Raw genomic sequence first — 20770 nt, 5'->3', positions numbered from 1 at the left:
GGGAACTGATATTTTCAAACAACAGCTCAGATAGGGGCCTAATATTCAAAATTTACAAAGAACTTATAAAACTCAACAACAAACAAACAATCCAATTAAAAAATGGGAAGAGGACATAAACAGACACTTCTCCCAGGAAGAAATACAAATGGCCAACAGATATATGAAAAGATGCTCATCTTCATTAGTTATTAGAGAAATACAAATCAAAACTACAATGAGATACTATCTCACACTTGTTAGATTAGCTATTATCAACAAGACAGGTAATAGCAAATGCTGGAGAGGCTGTGGAGAAAAAGGAACCCTCATTCACTGTTGGTGGGAATGTAAAGTAGTACAACCATTATGGAAGAAAGTATGGTGGTTCCTCAAAAAACTGAAAATAGAACTACCTTATGACCCAGCAATCCCTCTACTGGGTTTCTGCTTCATGTGTTTTGAAGCTATATTATTAAGTGCATACACAGTTATAACACCTTTCTGATACATTGACCTCTTATCACTATGAAATCTTTATTTTCCAATAATGCTCCATGTTTTCAAGTGTATTTTTTTCAGATACTTCTTATGCTGAATTCAGTGTGGTACAAGATGCACTTAGTGTTGGGGGCTCTAGTCCCCCCAACCTGAGTGGATCTGGACCCAGGTTCTGGTTTCTGTCCAGTCTTCCTTGTTCCTTCCCTGATTCTGAATGTAGTCCTGCACCTTCTAGGTGTTTCATGGAAGTACTCAAATAGCCTTCTGATACATTTTCTTTTTTATTAAATCAGGCAAAACTGGTTTCTGTAAAAGCAAACTAAAAACTCTTAAAAACAGGAAAACTTAATATTTATTTTCTACCCTCCTTATTTTTTCTTTTTCTTTTAAGAGAGGAGGTAAGATTGAGACAGACTGCCGCATATGCTCCAACAAGGATCCACCCACGAACTCCCCCCTCCCTTTTACTCCTCCCCACCCCCATCTGGGTCCTACGCTCAGCTCAATCAATAGAGCAATTTTTAGCACCTAAGGCTGACACACTTGAACCAACCCAGCTATTCTCAGTGCTCCAGGCTGATGCTGGAACCAATCCAGCCACTAGTTGTGGAGGGGAAGAGGGAGAGGAGAGGGAGAGGAAAGGGATGAGAAGCAGATACTTCTCCTGTGTGCCCTGACGAGGGATCAAGCTGGGGACAGTCGCATACCAGGCCAATGCTCTATCCACCGAGCAAACTGGCCAGGGGCCTTATTTTCTTATCATTTCAACATGGTGGGGAATTGAAATTAAGTTAACTGAGTACTTTTTCTAAAGCACTATAGCCACTTCCTTCTTTCAAATTTTCCTTCAAAACTTCTCTCCCACCCATGATTTTCTCACCAGTTTCATGTTATTTTCAATTCTTAGCTGGATTATTCTTATGGGTTGAATTGTCTGCCTCCAAAATTCACATGGTGAAGCAGTAACCTCAAGATCTAACTGATTTTGGAGATAGAGCCTTTTACACTTTCTTTTTTATTATTATTTCTCTGAAGCTGGAAACAGGGATAGACAGCCAGACAGACTCCCGCATGCGCCCGACCGGGATCCACCCAGCACGCCCACCAGGGACCACGCTCTGCCCACCAGGGGGTGATGCTCTGCCCTTCCGGGGGGCCGCTCTGCCGCGACCAGAGCCACTCCAGCGCCTGAGGCAGAGGCCAAGGAGCCATCCCCAGCGCCCGGGCCATCCCCGCTCCAATGGAGCCCCGGCTATGGGAGGGGAAGAGAGAGACAGAGAGGAAGGAGGGGGGGCGGAGAAGCAATGTGCCCTGGCCGGGAATCGAACCCGGGTCCCCCGCACACCAGGCCGACGCTCCACTGCTGAGCCAACCGGCCAGGGCCGGAGATAGAACCTTTTAAAAGCTGATTAAAATGAGGCCATGAGGGTGGGCCCGAATCCAATCTGACTGCAGAAGAGAAAATGTGGACACACACAGAGGCAGGGAGGATGCATGTGCACAGAGGAGAGGGGGTGAGGACGCAGCAAGCAGGTGGCCACCTGCAAGCCAAGAGCAGAGCGCTCAGAAGAGGCCAAACCTGCTAACGCACTGATCTTGAATTCCCAGCCTCCAGAACTGTGAGAAAATTAATTTCTGTTGTTTAACTGGCCCCATCTGTGCTAGTTGTTATGGCAGTCTTCGTTTATTCATACAACCACTGAATACCGCTAGAGATCTGGAATACAGCCAGGACAGTGATATTGAAATCCATGAAACTCAGAGTTACTTGGCAACACTCTGCCTCTCAAGAGAGTTAAGGCATCTTTGTTTAAACCTTCAATTTCACAATACCAAAGACCACTGTCTTCTATTTAATTTATTCAAGTTTCTGAACTTATTCTCCTCATGGTCCCTGTGGTTCCATTCCTAAGTATTATAGTAGTTCAACACTCTGCAAGCTGGTACACAGTATCTCAGGATAGTCACCACTGTCCACAAGAAATGAAATGAAGACATGAATTTGCAGCTTTACTTAAGGCTTAGAGGGAGTATGGAAAGAGACTGTATCATGTACTGCACAGTCGTCTGCCTTCTAATTGGTTTTTCCTTTGACAGTGAACTGGCTTCCCAAACCAATAACTAGTGATTCTCACCACAATCTTTTAAAAATGAAATCTAGCTAGATGGCAATAGAGTAGGTGGACATTACAACTCCCACCTCCCAGAACCAAAGTGGATTACAACTTAACTTGGGAACAATCTTGAAAAGCCAACTTTGGGCTAAACTAAGAGGAATCTATAACCAAGGATCACCAAGGAAACTACACTGAGACTGAGGAAGGGTGGAGATGTGGAAAGGGCAAAGGTGGGATGTGGAAAGGGCTGTGCCACCCCAGGAGTGAGAGGCACCCCAAGGATCTCTCATGGCAGGATGGGTTGCCCGGAGAGTTGTGGGTCTTCAGCCCCAGGACCGGAGCCTAAGCCTAGAGACCCAGAGACTAAAGATGCTTACGGACAGCATTATGCTGAAAGAAGAGCTGGGTTCCTGATTGTGAGAGGGAGACAGAACTCTCAGACCCAGGCTCAATCACAAAGGGACTGCACAGAAAACTTCATTCACAGCCACTTACCTGGCGCTCTGGGAGCGGGGAGCACCAAGAGGTATGTAATTGTGAGAAAAGAGTGTAGACTCAGAGGCACAGGGAGAGACTGTGGGGGACAGCCACCCTGACCTTTGTACTGGGTTACTCCCCAAATCTAAAGTGGCCATTTTTCCTGGGAGAAGTAAATCCAGCAAAGGGGAGCAATTAACCCACCTACCAGAGGCGCTCCTGCTCCAGTCAGAGCAAAGCTTAGAAGCAGGGGGCACATCAGGGACACAGGTTTTGAGAGCTGAGGTTTGGGCTACACTACACGCCCATGCTGCTGAGTTCCCTCTGAAGGGCAGAAAGGCCTGGCTACAGTGGTGGCGGCAGGTCTCTGCACTCTCAGATGGGGCAGAACCCAGTGAGGCGGCCCGTGTGGTGGCGGAGGTGAAACCAGGCAGGGCAGCCAGTGCACCCAAGTGGGGCAGCCGGTACGCCCGTTGGGGGAAGCGCCGAATGGGGCGGCCCGAGCTGCAGCCCATGAGCCTGTGTATCTGGTGTTGCCTGTTTGTGAGTGCCTGAGGAGGCTGCAGCAGCAGGCCAGCGAACGGAACACACCTCAGGAATAGAGAGGCCACACATACTGGCCAAAAGTAGATAAAAGCCAGCTCAGAGTGCAGCTGATATTTACAATGACATCTTGGTTCAGCAGAGGTAACCACAAATTCTGGATCACCTGTAGCTCCAAGCAGGTTGTTAAGGGCCAGTCATAAGCAGTGACACCCACTGGTCTGCACCAGGTTCCAGCCAGGGAAGTCCAGGGCTGGCACATCCAGTGGCCAGATATGGAGAGCATCAGCTCAGGACCTAACAACCCTAGTTAGAGTGGTATCTTAAAATAGGGCCCCTCACACGTGACCCAGCTAAGGCATAGAAAACACAGACACAAATAACAAAAAGAGCAGTAGCAGCAGACAAGTAGCCTACAGTGGATTACAAACAATAGCTGAGGCCAACCCAAAAAGATCTAGAAACAACACAACTGGAAGCTGGAGGCAGTAAACACCAACTCTATACTCAGCTAGTTACACAAACAACACACCATGAGGAGCAGTCTATAAACAGACAAAATGTGAAAACAGAGAAATGGAATCCAAATGAATCAACAAAAGAAATCCCCAGAAAAGGAACTGAATGAGATGGAAATAACCAAGATACTGGATGGAGAGTTTAAAATAATGATTGTTAGGATGCTCAAGGATCTTAGAGCAACAATGGACAGACATAATTAATACCTAATAAAAAGATAGCAAGCATCAAAAAAGACATTAAAATCATAAAAAGGAATCAGACAGAAATGACAAACACAATATCAGAAATGAAGATTACACTTGAAGGAATTAAAAGCAGGCTGGATGAAGCAGAGGATCAAATCAGCGATTTAGAGGACAAGATGAAAAAAACATAGAAATAGAAAAGCAAAAAGAAAAAAAAGATAAAAAAGTCTGAGGAGATACCTGAATGCCCTAGGCAGCAGCAGCAGAAAGGATGGCAGGCCTGCATACAGATCACACCTAGGGAACACAGAGGCCACACCCTGTGGACTCCAGTGGCCAAAACCTTCTTATACACAGACAAAATGGGAAGGCAGAGAAATGCAACCCAAATGAATCAAGAGAAATCTCCAAAAAAGGACCAGAATGAGTCAGATATAACCAAATTGCCGGATGCAGAGTTTAAAGTAACAATTGTTAGAATGCTCAAAGATCTCAGAACAACAATAGATGGTCATTATGAACACCTAAATAAAGAGATAGCAAATATAAAAAAGGACATTGAAATAATAAAAAAGAATCAGTCAGAAATGACAAATACAATATCAGAAATGAAGACCACAATGGAAGGAATTAAAAGCAGGATAGATGAAGCTGAGGATCAAATCAGCGAGTTAGAGGACAAGATAAATAAAGGCACAGAAGCAGAGCAGAAAAAAGAAAAGAGACTCAAAAAGTCTGAGGAAACTAAAAGAGATCTCTGTGACAACATGAAGAGAAATAACATCCACATCATAGGGGTCCCTGAAGAAGAAGAGAAAAAACAAGGGATAGAGACTTTGTTCAATCATATCATAGGTGAAACTTCCTTAAATTAATGCAGAAAAAGTCTCACAAGTTCAAGAAGCACAGAAAACTCCATTAAAGAGAAACCCAAAGCTAAGTAATAAAGAGAAAATATTAAAAGCTGCTAGAGAACAAAAGGCTATCACCTACAAAGGAGCCCCCATAAGGATGACATCTGACTTCTCAACAGAAACACTTGAGGCCAGAAGGGAATGGCAAGAAATATTCAAAGTAATGCAGAACAAGAGCCTACAACCAAGACAACTTTATCCAGCAAGGCTATCATTTAAAATTGAATGAGAAATAAAAAGCTTCCCAGACCAAAAAAAAAAAAAAACCCCAAAAAACAACAAACCACCTCAAGGAATTCATTACAACCAAACCAATGTTGCAAGAAATGTTAAGGGGCCTGTTGTAAACAGAACATAGGGGGAAAAATCTAGTAAAAGAGGAATGTAGATTTAAAGAACAAAATGGCAATAAACAACTATATATCTATAGTAATCTGAAACATAAATGGATTAAATGCTCCAGTCAAAAGACAGGGTAGCTGTGTGGATAAGAAAACAGAACCAGTACATATGCAGTCTACAAGAACTCACCTCAAAACAAAAAAGACACCTAGACTGAAAGTGAAGGGATGGGAAACAATATTTCATGCAAATGGAAATTTAAAAAAGCTGAGGTAGCAATACTTATATCTGACAAAATAGACCTTAAAACAAAGGCTATAGTAAGGGATAAAGAAGGTCACTACATAATGATAAAGGGAGCAATCCAACAGGAAGATATAACCATTATAAATACCTATGCACCTAATATAGGAGCACTTAAATATATACAGCAGATTATGATGGACATAAAGGGAGAGATCAACAGCAATACTATAATTGTAGGAGATTCCAATACCCCACTAACAGCATTGGAAAGATCTTTAAAAAAATTAGCAAAGAAACAGCAGTTTTAAAGGACACACTAGAGCAACTGGACTTAATAGATATTTTCAGAACCTTTCACCCTAAAGCCACAGAATATACATTGTTTTCAAATGCTCATGGTGCATTCTCTAGGATAGACCACATGTAAGGACACAAAATGAGTTTTAATAAATTTAAGAAGATTGAAATCATATCAAGTGTCTTCTCAGATCATAATGTCATAAAACTAGAAATCAACTACAATAGAAACACTGAAAAACATCCAAACACTTGGAAACTAAATAGCATGTTATTAAATAATGAATGCGTTAACAATGAGATCAAGGAAGAAATCAAAAGTTTCCTTGAAACAAATGAAAATGAACATACAACAACTCAAAATTTATGGGACACAGCAAAAGCAGAACTGAGAGAGAAGTTCATAGCATTACAGGCATACATAAAGAAGCAAGAAAAAGCTCAAATAAACAACTTAATTCTGCACCTAAAAGAACTAGAAAAAGAACAGCAAGTAAAGCCCAGAAGAAGTACAAGGAAAAAAATAATAAAGATCAGAGCAGAAATAAATGACATAGAGGCTAAAAAAACAATACAGAAGATCTATGAAACCAAGAGCTGGTTCTTTGAAAAGGTAAACATGATTGATGAATCTTTAACCAGACACACCAAGAAAAAAAGTGAGAGGACTCAAATAAATAAAATTAGAAATGATAGTGAAGAAGTAACAACTGACACAGCAGAAATACAAAGGATTGTAAGAAAATACTATAAAAAACTGTATGCCAAAAAATTAGACAACCTAGTTGAAATGGACAAATTCCTTGAAACATATAATCATTCAAAAATCAATCTGGAAAATCAGAAAACCTAAACAGACTGATTACAACAAACAAGATTGAAACAGATATAAAAAAACTACCAACAAACAAAAGCCATGGGCCTGATAGCTTCACAGGTGAATTCTACCAAATATTCAAAGAAGAACTAATTCCTATCCTCAAGTTATTTCAAAAAATTCAAGAGGAGAGAAGATTTCCAAGCTCCTTTTATGAGGCGAGCATAATCTGCATTCCAAAACCAGGCAAAGACACTACAAAGAAAGAAAACTATAGACCAACATCTCTGATGAATTTAGATGTTAAAATTTTCAATAATAATCAAAATATTAGCAAACTGGATCCAGCAATACATGAAAAAATAATACATCATCATCAAGTGGGGTTTATTCTGGGGAGGCAAGGCTGATACAATATTTGCAAATCAGTAAGTATGATTCATCACATAAACAAAAGGAAGAAGAAAAATCACATGATAATTTCAATAGATGCAGAAAAAGCATTTGATAAAATCCAGCAGCCATTTATGATAAAAAAAACTCTCAGCAAAGTGGGAATACAGGGAACATACCTCAATATGATAAAGGCCATCTATGACAAACCCACAGCTAACATCATACTCAATGGGCAAAAATTAAAAGCAATCCCCTTAAGATCAGGAACAAGGCAGGGGTGCCCTCTTTCACCACTGTTATTCCTCATAGTTCTGGAAGTCTTAGCCACAGCAATCAGATAAGAAGAAGAAATAAAAGGCATCCAAATTGGAAAAGAAGAAGTAAAACTATCATTATTTGCTGATGATAAGATACTGTACATAGAAAACCCTAAAGTCTCAGTCAAAAAACTACTGGACCTGATTATTGAATTCAGCAAGGTGGCAGGATATAAAATTAATATTCAGAAGTCAGAGACATTTTTATATACCAACAATGAACTGTCTGAAAGAGAAACTAAGAAAACAATGTCCTTCACTATTGCAACAAAAAGAAATAAAGTACCTAGGAGTAATTTTAACCAAAGAAGTTAAAGATTTATACTCGGAAAATTAGAAAACATTGATAAAAAAAAATCAAGGAAGATACAAACAAGTGGAAGCATATACTGTGTTCATGAATAGGAAATATAAACATCATTAAAATGTCTATATTACCTATAGCAATTTATACATTTAATGCAATTCCTATTAAAAACCAATAGCATACTTCAAAGATATAGAATGAATATACCAAAAATTTATATGGAACCCAAAAAGAATATGAATAGCCTCAGCAATGTTGAAAAAGAAGAATAAAGTGGGTGATATCACACTTCCTGATATCAAGTTTTACTACAAAGCCATTGTACTAAAAATAGCTTGGTACTGGCATAAGAACAGGCATATAGATTAATGGAAAAGAACAGAGAACCCAGAAATAAACCCACAGCTTTATGGACAATTGATATTTGACAAAGGAGGTAAGAGCATACAATGAAGTAATGACAGTCTCTTTAACAACTGGTGTGGGAAAATTGGACAGGTACTTGCAAAAAAATAAAACTGGATCATCAACTTACACTATTCACAAAAATAAACTCAAAATGGATAAAAGATTTAAATGTAAGTCATGAAACCATAATCATTCTGGAAGAAAACATAGGCAGTAAGCTCTCCGACATCTCTCAGAGCAATATATTTACTGACTTATCTCCACAGGCAAGTGAAATAAAGGACAGGATGAACAAATGGGACTATATCAAGCTAAAAAGCTTCTGCACAGCTAAAGACAATAAGAACAAAATAAAAAGACAAACCACACAATGGGAGAACATATTTGACAATACATCTGATAAGGGGTTAATAACCAAAATTTATAAAGAACTTGTAAAACTCAACACCAGGAAGGTGAACAATCCAATAAAAGATGGGCAAAAGAAATTAATTGACATTTCTCCAAAGAGTACATACAGATGGCCAATATGCAGATGAAAAAATGTTCAACATCACTAATCATTAGAGAAATGCAAATTAAAACCACAATGAGATATCACCTCACACCAGTCAGAATGGCGCTCACTAACAAAACAACACAGAATAAGTGCTGGTGAGGCTGTGGAGAAATGGGAACCCTCCTGCACTGCTGGTGGGAATGCAGACTGGTGCAGCCACCGTGGAAAACGGTATGAAGATTCCTCAAAAAATTAAAAATCGAACTGCCTTTTGACCAGCCATCCCACTCTTAGGAATATATCCCAAAAACACCAAATCACTGACTCAAAAGAAGAAATGTATTCCCATGTTTATGACAGCATTGTTTACAATAGCCAACATCTGGAAACAGCCCAAGTATCCATCAGTGGATGAGTGGATAAAAACGCTGTGGTACATATACACAATGGAATACTACGTGGCAGTGAAGCAGACGGAAATCTTACCTTTTGCGACAATATGTATGGACCTGGAGACTATTATGCTAAGTGAAATAAGCCAGGCAGAGAAGGAAAAATAATCATATGACATCATTCATTTGAGGAATCCAATGAACAATGTGAAGTGAGGAATGGAATAGAGGCAGAGGCAGGATCAAAGAGACCAGAGGGAAAGCGATCAGAAGGAAAGGGGATGAAAGGATGGGATTGGAGAAGGGAAAGAGATTAGTGAAATTATATATATACATAACACAGTGTTAGAGAACAGGACAGCAAATCCTGGACAGAAGGGGGTGAGGGCGACAGGGGAAGGTGGCAAGGAAGATGTCGAGGGGAACATGGCGGTGGAGAGATATATTCGGTGGGACACTTGAATCTAAGTAAACACAATAAATTAAAATCAATTTAAAAAAAGAAAATGTGATCTATCCATTGAATGGAATATTATTCAGTAATAAGAAGAAAATACTGGCATAGGCTACAACATGGATGAACCTTGAAAACATCATGCTAAGGAAAAGAAGCCAGTCACAAAAGCTTACATGTTATATGATTCCATTTATATCAAATGTCCACAATAGACAAATCTTTAGAGACAGAAAGTAGATTAGTAGTTACTTAGGGATGAGAGGTTTAGGGAAAACTGGGAGTATGACTGTAAAAGGGCGAAGGTTTTTGGGGGGGATGATGAAAATGTTCTTAAAAAAACCCAAAAATGTTCTAAAATTTGATAGTGGTGATAGATGCATAATTCTTTGTATATATTAAAATTATACACTTTGAGTAGAGTTTATGGTATTGGATCTCAATAAACCTTACCCAAAAAAAGTAAAAAAATAAAATAAATCTAGCTTCCTTTATCCACCCCACCCTGAATTCTTCTGCTAAATAATGTTATTCTGTCAGTCCATCCTTTTTCACAGAAATCTAAGCATACTGCTCCCTTGTTTGAAATCCATTTGCCATCTCCTGATTGTTTATATGCAGAGCCTAGGCTCTCATCCAGCATTTCAGGATCTCTGCAGTGTTCTCCCCCACCCTCCAACACACAGCACCCACAGTTGAAGCCCCATAAAGCAGTGGGTCCCCAACGATTTTTGGGCTACAGACCGGTTTAATGTCAGAAAATATTTTCACGAACCGGCCTTTAGGGTGGGACGAATAAATGTATCACGTGACCAAGACAAGCGTCAAGAGTGAGTCTTAGACGGATGTAACAGAGGGAATCTGGTCATTTTTAAAAAATAAAACATCGTTCAGATTTAAATATAAATAAAACGGAAATAATGTAAGTTATTTATTCTTTCTCTGTGGACCGGTACCAAGTGGGCCACGGACCGGTACTGGTCCGCAGCCCGGGGGTTGGGGACCACTGCCATAAGCACACTCAGCCATCTGTCCAGGGCCTAGGTGCCCAACCCAATGATGTCAATTGCTATCCTTTTGTCGGCTTCCTCACTGTTCTGTGTGGACCAACCCTCCACTCTCTTGGGCCTTCCTCTATAGACAATTTTTAGTTGTCAGCCCTTCTTAAGAGTGCCTGGTACAAGTTTGATGGAAGAATACATGAATAAATTAACAAATAAACACATGTTCAAAATCTTCCTAAGGGTCTCATTGCTTAGAGAATGAAGTCCAAAATGAAACCTGATGTCAAGGGACCTCCAGAAACTGTGGCCACCCTACACTTCTCAATTTTTCCCTGGTCCCAGCTTCCCAATTTCCCAGACTCCCTCAGTTCTTGTCAGAGACATGAGAAGGAGCCCCTGTAATCTGCAGGCAATGGGTAAAAGTGGGGTAGGCCTCCGACTATACCTGTGGAACTGCCGGTGCTTTCCGTGACTTCTATTTTTTTATTCTCTCTGCACCTGGAAGGAAACAGAATATCCATGAGTTTACAGACCTTTTCTAAATAACAGTAATCCCCTGAGTGATGGGCATGTACACAAGGTAGAGATCACATGCTCTGGAGATGTGCACTGGATACCTGTGTGATCCTGGGGACCAAGTTCACCCCATTTAATTTAATTTCTAAATTAAAAAAATAATAATACAAGGCTATAGCCAGAAAAGGAACATTATCCAGTAAAATTCTCACATAAGCAGAGAGGGCTTGTTCTTTCCCCCTTTAGAGGATAACTCACAAATGAAGAAAGGATGGCATGATGAGGTCTACACAGCCATGGTCTCATCTAGCTAAAATTATTCTACCAGGATGTCTCCTCTCCCACCTTGAACCTTGCAATCCTGTAGGATTTGCCCCGCAAGGATTCTCAAATGTCATTTGCTTGAACAGATAAAGACCAGTGGTGGGATTCAGCCGGTTCGCACTGGTTTGGCAGAACCAATACCTAATTTTTTGTTGAGTTTGGTGAACCAGTTGTTAAAATGGCAATTGTATCAGGGTTCTCTCTAAGGTGGGTGCCTGGGCAGCTAACCAATGTGGAGATCACAAATTTACATTCTTTACTCTTTTTTAACGTTCAGCTGCACAACAGTGTATTCTAAGTGCCCACAGTAATGTTAATTCTATCCATAGGTGGAAAAAATTGCAAGTGAGGATGCCAATCAAGAAGCAATATGAAATATCTTAAATAACAGTTTTATTGTTTTTATCTGGTATTATTTAATATTTTTTCATTAGTATTTTAAAACTCATTCTTATACCAGGGGTCCTCGGGTTATGGCAGAGTTCTGTTCCCACGACAGTGATGTAACCCGAATTTTGGTGTAAAGTGAAACGTACCATAGCCTAAGTCATTTCTCTATCCTAACACAGTTGTAAAATCATAATCTTGAACATAAAAACACAACTAAGCCTGGCGCAGTGGATAGAGCATTGGACTAGGATGCAGAGGGCCCAGGTCGATATCCCGAGGTCGCCAGCTTGAGTGTGGGCTCATCTGGTTTGAGCAAAAAGCTCACCGGCTTGGACCCAAGGTCACTGGCTTGAGCAAGGAGTCACTCGGTCTGCTGTAGCCCCACAGTCAAGGCACATATGAGAAAGCAATCAATAAACAACTAAGGTGTCGCAATGAAAAACTGATGATTGATGCTTCTCATCTCTCTCTGTTCCTGTCTGTCTGTCCCTGTCTATCCCTCTCTCTGACTCACTCTCTTTCTCTGTAAAAAAACAAAACCCAAAAACAAAACAAAAACAAAAGAACAAACAACTAAGTCACAAAAAAAAGGAAAAGGACATAAATACACTGTACTAAATACACTGTACTGTAGTAACAGAAAAAATGAGTGTAAAAAAATTCCTTACCTTTATTCCTGTGGTTGGCTTGCACACTGGAAGGGGCATTGCAAGGTGAGAGATAGTAACCTATTGGGAGGAGGAAGCTGGAGAGGCAGGAGAACCTGCAGAAGATGCTGGAGATATGGATCAGGTGAATCAGGATTGCCAAGGAACATGCAGGAGACACTGGAGATGATTCTAGCTGTACCACAGGTGTGTCATCTCCAAAAGCAGCTGATGTAAAGGGTACAGGATCTATTGCCGGCCTCTCTACCTCTTAATGAATTGTTCCAGGTTAGTCTAGAAAGTTAATGACTTCTTCTCTTCCAAAATCTGCCTATAGCATTGCCAGGCATCCATAACAGCTGAGACACTCACACCTCAATTTTTTAAAGTATTTTTGGGAGTAAGCGTCATAAACTTGAAATGTCATATGTCAAGGCTGTTGTAACCCAAGGATCCCCTGTAACATAATCTAGTTTTGTGTACCTTTTTTATTGTTTTTATTTAAGTATTAAATGCATGAAATAATAAACTACCTTTTGGTATATATAATTTTTATACTTAAAATAGTCATTAGGGCAGAGAACCAGTTGTTAAATTATTTGAATCCCATCACTGATAATGACTATTGCTTGAAAAGGGGCAATGATTTTCCGAGGATCACCAAACAACTAAGGGGCAAAGTCAGGGCTAAAACCCAGGCTTCCAGGTTGGTGAGCTTGCTGTTTACACAGCACCCTGCCCTGTACAGTTCTGTGGACAGTGGGAAGATGGCGGCACTTGTTCTGGACAACCGTCAACCTCTGTCCCCTCGCAACTGATCCACATTGAGTCTGTGCTAACAGGCTTAACTGAGCTTCAGTGACAGTCCTTATCCTCAGAGTACCTGTGCTGAGGAGGTGGGAGGGTGTGAGGAGCTGCAGGCAGCATGAGGAGTAACGAAGGGTTCAGATGATTAACCCTGTCTTCCTGAGATCTTCCCATAAGAGATCACAAGGAAGAGTGTGCTACTGTTTTTACTCAACATAAGAAGCACTTTACTTTTATTTTGAAGAAAAAAAATTAATTGTAAAAATAAAACAGTATGGACATTCCTCAAAATAGATATACCATACAATGCAGAAATTATATTCTTGTGTATTTAAACAAAGAAAATGAAAACACTAATTTGAAAAGATACATGCACTCCTATTTTCTTTGTAGCTTTATTTATGATAGCAAAGATATGGAAGCAACCCAGGTAGATGGATCTAAAGGGTATTTTGCTAAGTGAGATGTAAAGGAGAGAAAGACAAATACCATACAGTTTCACTTATATGTGGAATCTAAAAATAAACAAAACAAAACAAAAACAGGCCCACAGAAACAGAGACCAAAGGAATGGTTACCAGAAGGGAGAGATGGGAGGATGAGTGAAAACAGGAAGAAGAATATAGTTCATATTGTGGTAAGTTTACACAGTTGCAGATGATTACTAGAATTAGTAGGGTGACCATGTTATAAAGTATAAAAATGTTAAATCACTACATTGTACACCTGAAACTAATATAATAAATACAAGATTGTATACCAACTATATTTAATTTAAAAAATAAGTTTTAATAAATTACAAATCTATACTTACCAATGAAAATAACATATGGCAAAAATGAACATTCCAGAAATAATATCCATGATAAACCATATGAATATATAATAACTGGGTGTCTACAAAATACAAACAAATCACAGTCAAAGAACTTTATAGTTGGAAGGGATTTCAGATCATATGGCTGCATCCCTTGCTCACTGCAGGGTTGGTTTGGAGGGGCAGCAGATCAGGTGGAGGAAGCTCGTTTGAGGTGGTGGTCTTACACACGATACCAGCTGCTGTCCTAACAATCACCCCTTCCATGTGTGGGGGCTGTACAAGGGACAAAAGTCCACGCCCTTCATCTCCCTTGACCCTCGACACAGAGGCCTGAGGGAGTCCCAGAGAAGTCACATAGCAAGTCTGCTCTGCACCCAGGGCTGTAGCCCAAGTTCCTGGAGTTCCACTGCTCTGTGCCGTCAGCTGTCATGGCTTCCCAAACCTGCCTGTGCATCCAAGTCTGCCTGGGCAGCTTTAGTAATGCAGGCTCCTGGGTCTCTCTACAGACCTCAGGCCTTAGAATTCCTGCATTTCAACAAGCTCCCCAGGCGATACTAAAGCAACCAGCCGTGAGCCAGTGTTTAGAAATCCTTGTTCTATATCACGATGCTTCATGTAAGTAGGTTGAAATTATAATTCTCCCCTCCATACTCTTTGCCTGAATCACCCACATCCCTGAGCTCCATCTCCTGGGGCCTCTTGTGTGAGTTTTCTAAGTCCCTGGTTTGATCCCCCTTTTCCTCCTCCACTGCCCCCCCTCCAATTTTACTTGATGTTACTGGGGCTGCACTTTTCATTCTTTCTTAGTCCATTCTCTACCCTATCTTAAGGTTTTTCCTTGGACTGAGTAATAATAACAATAATTGACACTAATGATCATGATCATAATATAACAACTAACAATTAATGAGCATTTATAGGAGCTAAGAAAGTGTTCTAAGTGCTTTATCACATCTAATCCTCACAACAACCCTACTAGGCAGGTATAGTAGAACCTCTTAACCAACTTCCACTAAACTGAGGCTCCTAATCCCCTCTGGGAGCATACTGACTGATGCCCAGCCGGCTCCAGGATGTACACCAGGTGAGCATCCCCAAGCAACACCAAGAATAAGTTGTTCTTGCTCCCCAAATGGTTAGAACAGTTGTATTTTTGTTATAACTGTGCAATGTAATTAAACGTTACTTAAATCTGAGCGAAACAAAGTATGTCATTTTCAAGAAAACAAAGCCAATGATTTGAAAAACCCAATGAAGACTGAGTAGGTTATTAAAAAATAAACTGGATTTGAATTAGGTGTGAGTAAAATGCTATCATATAAGAGACTGGAGTAGTATGGAGTAGTATGATTATGAAAATCTGGGTGCAATCATCATTCAGATTGCTCCTCTCCATGACTAAATTCTTGTTCTGCTTTAATGAAATATAATCTTAGAAATCAGAGCTGGTTCATCTGGATGTTTAAATAAGCAAGAGAATACAGAATTTAATCAGCTAAATTGACCTCAAAGAATTTGACTCTATGTCAAAAGGTGAATGGATATTGTAAATTAGGCCTGACCAGGTGGTAGCAGAGTGGATAAAGCATCTGACTGGGATGCAGAAGACCCAGGTTTGAAACCCTGAGGTTGCCAGCATGAGCACGGGCTCATTGGCTTGAGCACAGGGTTGCCAGCTTGAGTGTGGGATCATAGACATGATTCCATGGTCACTGGCTTACGTCGAAAGGTCGCTGGCTTGAAGCCCAAGGTGGCTGGCCTGAGCAAGGGGTCACTGGCTCAGCTATAGCCTCCCAGTCAAGGCACATAGGAGAAAGTAATCAATGAACAACTAAGGTGCTGCAACAAAGAATTGATGCCTCTCATCTCTCTTCCTTCCTGTCTGTCTGTCCCTATCTGTTGCTCTTTCTGTCTCTCTCTCTGACTCTGTTACACACAAAAATATAAAAAATAAAATAAAATGTGTAAGGTATGTGTGTGATAGATTATAAAATAACCACAATATTCCTCCAAAATGCAAGCCTATGTACAATGAGACTTTGCTGTTCAACCCCATCAAGAAGTGGAGTGTGTTTCTCCCCTGCCTTACCTTGAACCTGGACTTGAACATGTGATTCTCTTTGGCCATTGGAACATTAGCAAAAACACACCAGGAGAAAAACCTTGAAAAGTACTTGTGCATTGGGGCCTGACCTCTTTTGCTTGGGGAACCAACTGCCACCAGGTGAACATGCTTAAGCTGACCTCTGTAGGGATGACTAACCATATGAAGAGAGACCCCAGTCATCCCAGGTAAGACTCTAAACTACGAATAAGGCCATCCTAGATGATACAGCCTAGCTAAGTTGGCTCAGACCATCAAGCTAGATGACTGGATACTGGCTCTCTTCTTCAAAACATTTTGTTTAGGACACACAGTTTTCATTTTGGAGTCAAGTATACTTGTTTTTCTGCCCACACCCCATGCCACTGTCACTGCTACCATGCCTCTAGGAAGCAGTACAAGGCTGCAATAACAAATGCTACACTCAAACCTCACTCTGAATCTTGCATCATGCAACTATGTGCAAGAATCTTAATATCTTCAACCTTCAGTTTCCTTATGGGAAAAATAATAGTGGCTAACTCAGAGGTCTAAATTCCAGAATGCATGAAAGAACACTGTAAGGATTCAATAAATAGCAGCTATTAGAACAATATTAATTTCTACTTGAAAATCACACAAAGAATGTGGCTGAGAAAAGGGAGAATGCTTCATCTCCAATATAATAGAAACCTTTGCTCTTAAGTAGTGCCTCAGGGGACTGCACAGTGGGCAATGTGCAGGTGGGGTAGGGAACATAAACTCCTATTATACAGACTTGGAAGGACAGTCTGAACAGTCAGCTCACCATGAAGTAGTAAGGGTGATTTATCTGTCTCAGGAGCTGAATGTTGTCTGTGGTCACTGAGTGAATCTTGGAGCACCAGGCCAGTGAGAAGAGCCAAGGCTCATTGACGAGGTATAAGTTGATGGTGATGTTAGCCACTTTATAATCTCTGGAATAAAAACAGAACCCATAGGGGATTTAGACTTAATCTCACTCTCATCATCTAAAAAGGGAACAGCCACCATATTTGTGAATGGTGGTTGCTTAAATCAGTGTTTTTCAACCAGTGTGCCGCGGCACACTAGTGTGCCATGAGACATGGTCAGGTGTGCCACAGGGAAATTAAACATGGGTCCCCAAACTACGGTTCATGTGCCAGATACGGCCCACAGAGGCTATTTATCCAGCCTGCCGCCAGCCACCTCCATCCGAGCATAAACATTCCCCTCACAATCCCTCCAGCTATCAGCGACAGGAAGAGTGGAGGCACAGGGAATGCTCACTGACCAATCACCTTCTAGGATTCATCCCAACCACTAGTGATGAACCAATAGTAGGCCGCCTCTCATCCACACCCAGGAAGGTCCCTGCTCGGGCTGCTGCGCACTTGTTATTGTGTGGCCAAGGCGAGTAGTTGAAGCTGCTACTCCTCCCCATGGTCCCGATTTCTAATCCTGGTAGGGACTGGAGGTAAATGTTGCCACCACTAGATGAAGCCTCAGCCTCAGCTGGTTATGTAATCCTGATGGTGTATATAGATATTTAACCTTTTTCTTTTTAAAAGAGGCCCCCGCAGAGGATGATATACAATGCATTACAATGTTATCTAACTTTAAAGCTAAAGTTTGCTGATCTTCCTTTGGACAGTTTTCGGTTATCTGTTGCCAAGGAGTTCCCCATTCTGGCCAACAAAGCTATTTTGACATTGCTCCCATTTTCAACCACATATCTATGTGAGCTGAGCTTCTCAAGCTTGACTGCGATAAAAACTAAAAACAGAGAGAAACTGAGAACCGTTGAGGAAGGGCTTTGTGTGTGTCTTTCTGCCATTCCTGCCAGGATATCCCTTTTGTGTTCATCGAAACAGGCCCAGGTTTCACACTAAGTGAGTATAAATACATTTAGAAACTATATTATTAACTATGTATAATGTGTACTGTGTTAGAGTGTCAATTTTGTGTCATTTTGGTAGGTGGTGTGTCCCAGGATTTTGTAAATGTAAAAAATGTGCTGTGGCTCAGAAAAGGTTGAAAATCACTGGCTTAAATCACCAGAAGCAGCTGGTCCTGAAACAACTTATAATATGACATGCAGAATGGGCTCATGTTGCAATGAGATAAAGGACTGGATTTTATAGCTCCTGTACTGATAGTGGTATGTTAGTAAACTGGATGTGCTAAGGGGAAAAAATGGAGAGAGAGAGAGAAAAGGAAAAAGGGGAGAGGGAGAGAGGGAAAAGGAGGGAGAAGGAAAGGAAAGGAAAACCTTATTTGTAGTACTTGCTAATGTCCATGGTGTAAATACTCTGACCATGGCCAGTTTCAAGGTATCACTGGTAAAACAGTTTTTCAGAGTTTCTGAATTTTAATACTTAGCTCCCACAAGCTAGTATGAATAAACTCCAGCACAAAATTGGGTAGCAGCTATACTTACTTCCATCAAAGCACTTGACAACACACTATCTGCTTTCTTATTGGTCTTTGCTTGAATGTAAGCAAATTAAAGGCAGAGACAGTGTCTTATTTATCTTTGTATACTCTGTACCCAGCGTGATACCTGCCTTCTTAAATACAGCATGTCCGTAAATTCATGGTGCACTTTTTTAATGGTCACAGGAAAGCAACAAAAGACGATAGAAATGTGAAATCTGCACCAAATAAAAGGGAAACCCTCCCAGTTTCTGTAGGATAATGTGGCAGCATGTGCGCATGCACAGATGATGACGTAACACCGTGTATACAGCGGAGCAGCCCACGGCCATGCCAGTCGAGATATGGACGGTACAGAGGAAAGTTCAGTGTCTTCTGTGGCTCGCTAAATTCGAATTCATGACCAAAGTGCAACGTGAATATTGGCGTATTTATAATGAAGCGCCACCACATAGGAATAACATTACTTCGTGGGATAAGCAGTTAAAGGAAACTGGCAGTTTAGTGGAGAAACCCCGTTCTGGTAGGCCATCAGTCAGTGACGAGTCTGTAGACGCTATACAGGATAGCTACCTAAAGAGCCCTAAAAAATCTGTGCGTGAGCCCACATCGAACTGCACTGAATAGGTATGAAACTGAGAGAGTTTTCCTTTTATTTGGTGAAGATTTCACATTTCTATCATCTTCTGTTGTTTTCCTGTGACCAGTCAAAAGTGCACCATGACTTTACGAACACACTGTAGTAATTGAAGAAATAAAAAAATAATTATCAATCTGGTGAATATTTAAATTTCAAATATAAAGAATTTTCACAAGCACTGAGTAAGGGATATGCAACCAAACTTTTTCCAATGTACTAAATGTCAGTAGATACTTCTGTACTGTTTAAAGAGACAGGAAGAAGATAAATAGAGAAATACTTAGTAATTTAAGTTGTCATTTTCAAGGATTAAATTTCTCAGAAAATACACCTTGTAAGTGCCTTCAAAAGTTTTTTTTTGAAAATTGAGTTGGAATAGCATATTGGAAACAGCTCTGTACAAATCTGTGGTTCAGTCACTGCTCTGTCATATACTGGTAAGGCAAGTTCTGACACTCAGCATATAAACTAAGATAAAAGTAATAATACTACCTTTGCAGGAATGTGTTCAATTATAGGTAGTTACCCAATATATCTCTAAGACAATTCTGCTGATTACCAAAAGATAAATTAAAAATCAAAATAAGAAAACAGTAATAAAAAGCTACTTTAAAAAAATTTTAAACCAATGCACAAGGAATAATCACATATTAATAATAAACATATAGAGAATAAAATTAAAAACACAATACCATTAAAATCACCCCAAAGAAAATTTAAAACTTAGGTATAAACTTACAAACTAAGTATAAGAACTGGAAGTTGAAAACTAAAAACTATTGATGAAAGCCATCAAAAATTATTTAAATAAATGGAGAGACATATGTGTTCATGGATTGGAAGACTCAACATTGTAAAGATGTTCATTTTCCTCAAACTGACTTGCAGGCTCACTGCAATTCCAGCAAAATGTTTTATATTAATAGACCAGCTGATTCTAAAATTGAAATGGAAACATACAATCCCAAAGAAACTAAAATGGTCTTAAAAAGAAAGAATAAATTGCTAGTGAACCACCCTACTCAATATCAAGGCTTTCATGGATAGTTACAATAATCAAAACAGTATGGTATTAGAAAGCATAGATACACAGATCAGCAGTATATAGTTTAATACCCAGAAATAGGCCTACACAAACATGCTCAAATGAATTTTGACAAAGGTGCAAAAGCAATTCAATGGAATAAAGATAATTTGTTTTCAACAAATAGTGCAGGAACAATTGGACAGGCAACTGAAAGGGTGGGGGAAAGAGCTAGAAGGGAACACAGTTTTACATGTTATTGAAGTTAAGCTGGTATAAATTCAAAATGTTGTAACTTTAAGTTAAATGTAATTCCCATAGTAACCATAAAGAAAACAGGTATAAAATATACACAAAAGAAAGTGA

General features: G+C 40.1%; 1 protein-coding gene across 1 annotated transcript in view; it reads right to left on the bottom strand.

The window, feature by feature from the left end:
* The window catches only part of LOC136319573 (glycerophosphodiester phosphodiesterase domain-containing protein 4-like), a 165116-nt gene that overhangs the window by 35609 nt on the left and 108737 nt on the right, over window positions 1–20770 (bottom strand). The window contains exons 13-15 of the mRNA XM_066252771.1: window positions 17113–17260; window positions 14216–14298; window positions 11163–11215 (exon numbers count right to left, since the gene is read on the bottom strand). Of these exons, the coding sequence (XP_066108868.1) occupies window positions 11163–11215; window positions 14216–14298; window positions 17113–17260 (284 nt within the window). The remainder of the gene's footprint in view (window positions 1–11162; window positions 11216–14215; window positions 14299–17112; window positions 17261–20770) is intronic.

Source organism: Saccopteryx bilineata, chromosome 1, assembly GCF_036850765.1.
Source record: "Saccopteryx bilineata isolate mSacBil1 chromosome 1, mSacBil1_pri_phased_curated, whole genome shotgun sequence".
In the NCBI taxonomy this organism is placed as follows: Eukaryota; Metazoa; Chordata; class Mammalia; order Chiroptera; family Emballonuridae; genus Saccopteryx; species Saccopteryx bilineata.
Note: the sequence above shows the minus strand (reverse complement) of the source record. Positions and strands in the feature narration are given on the sequence as shown.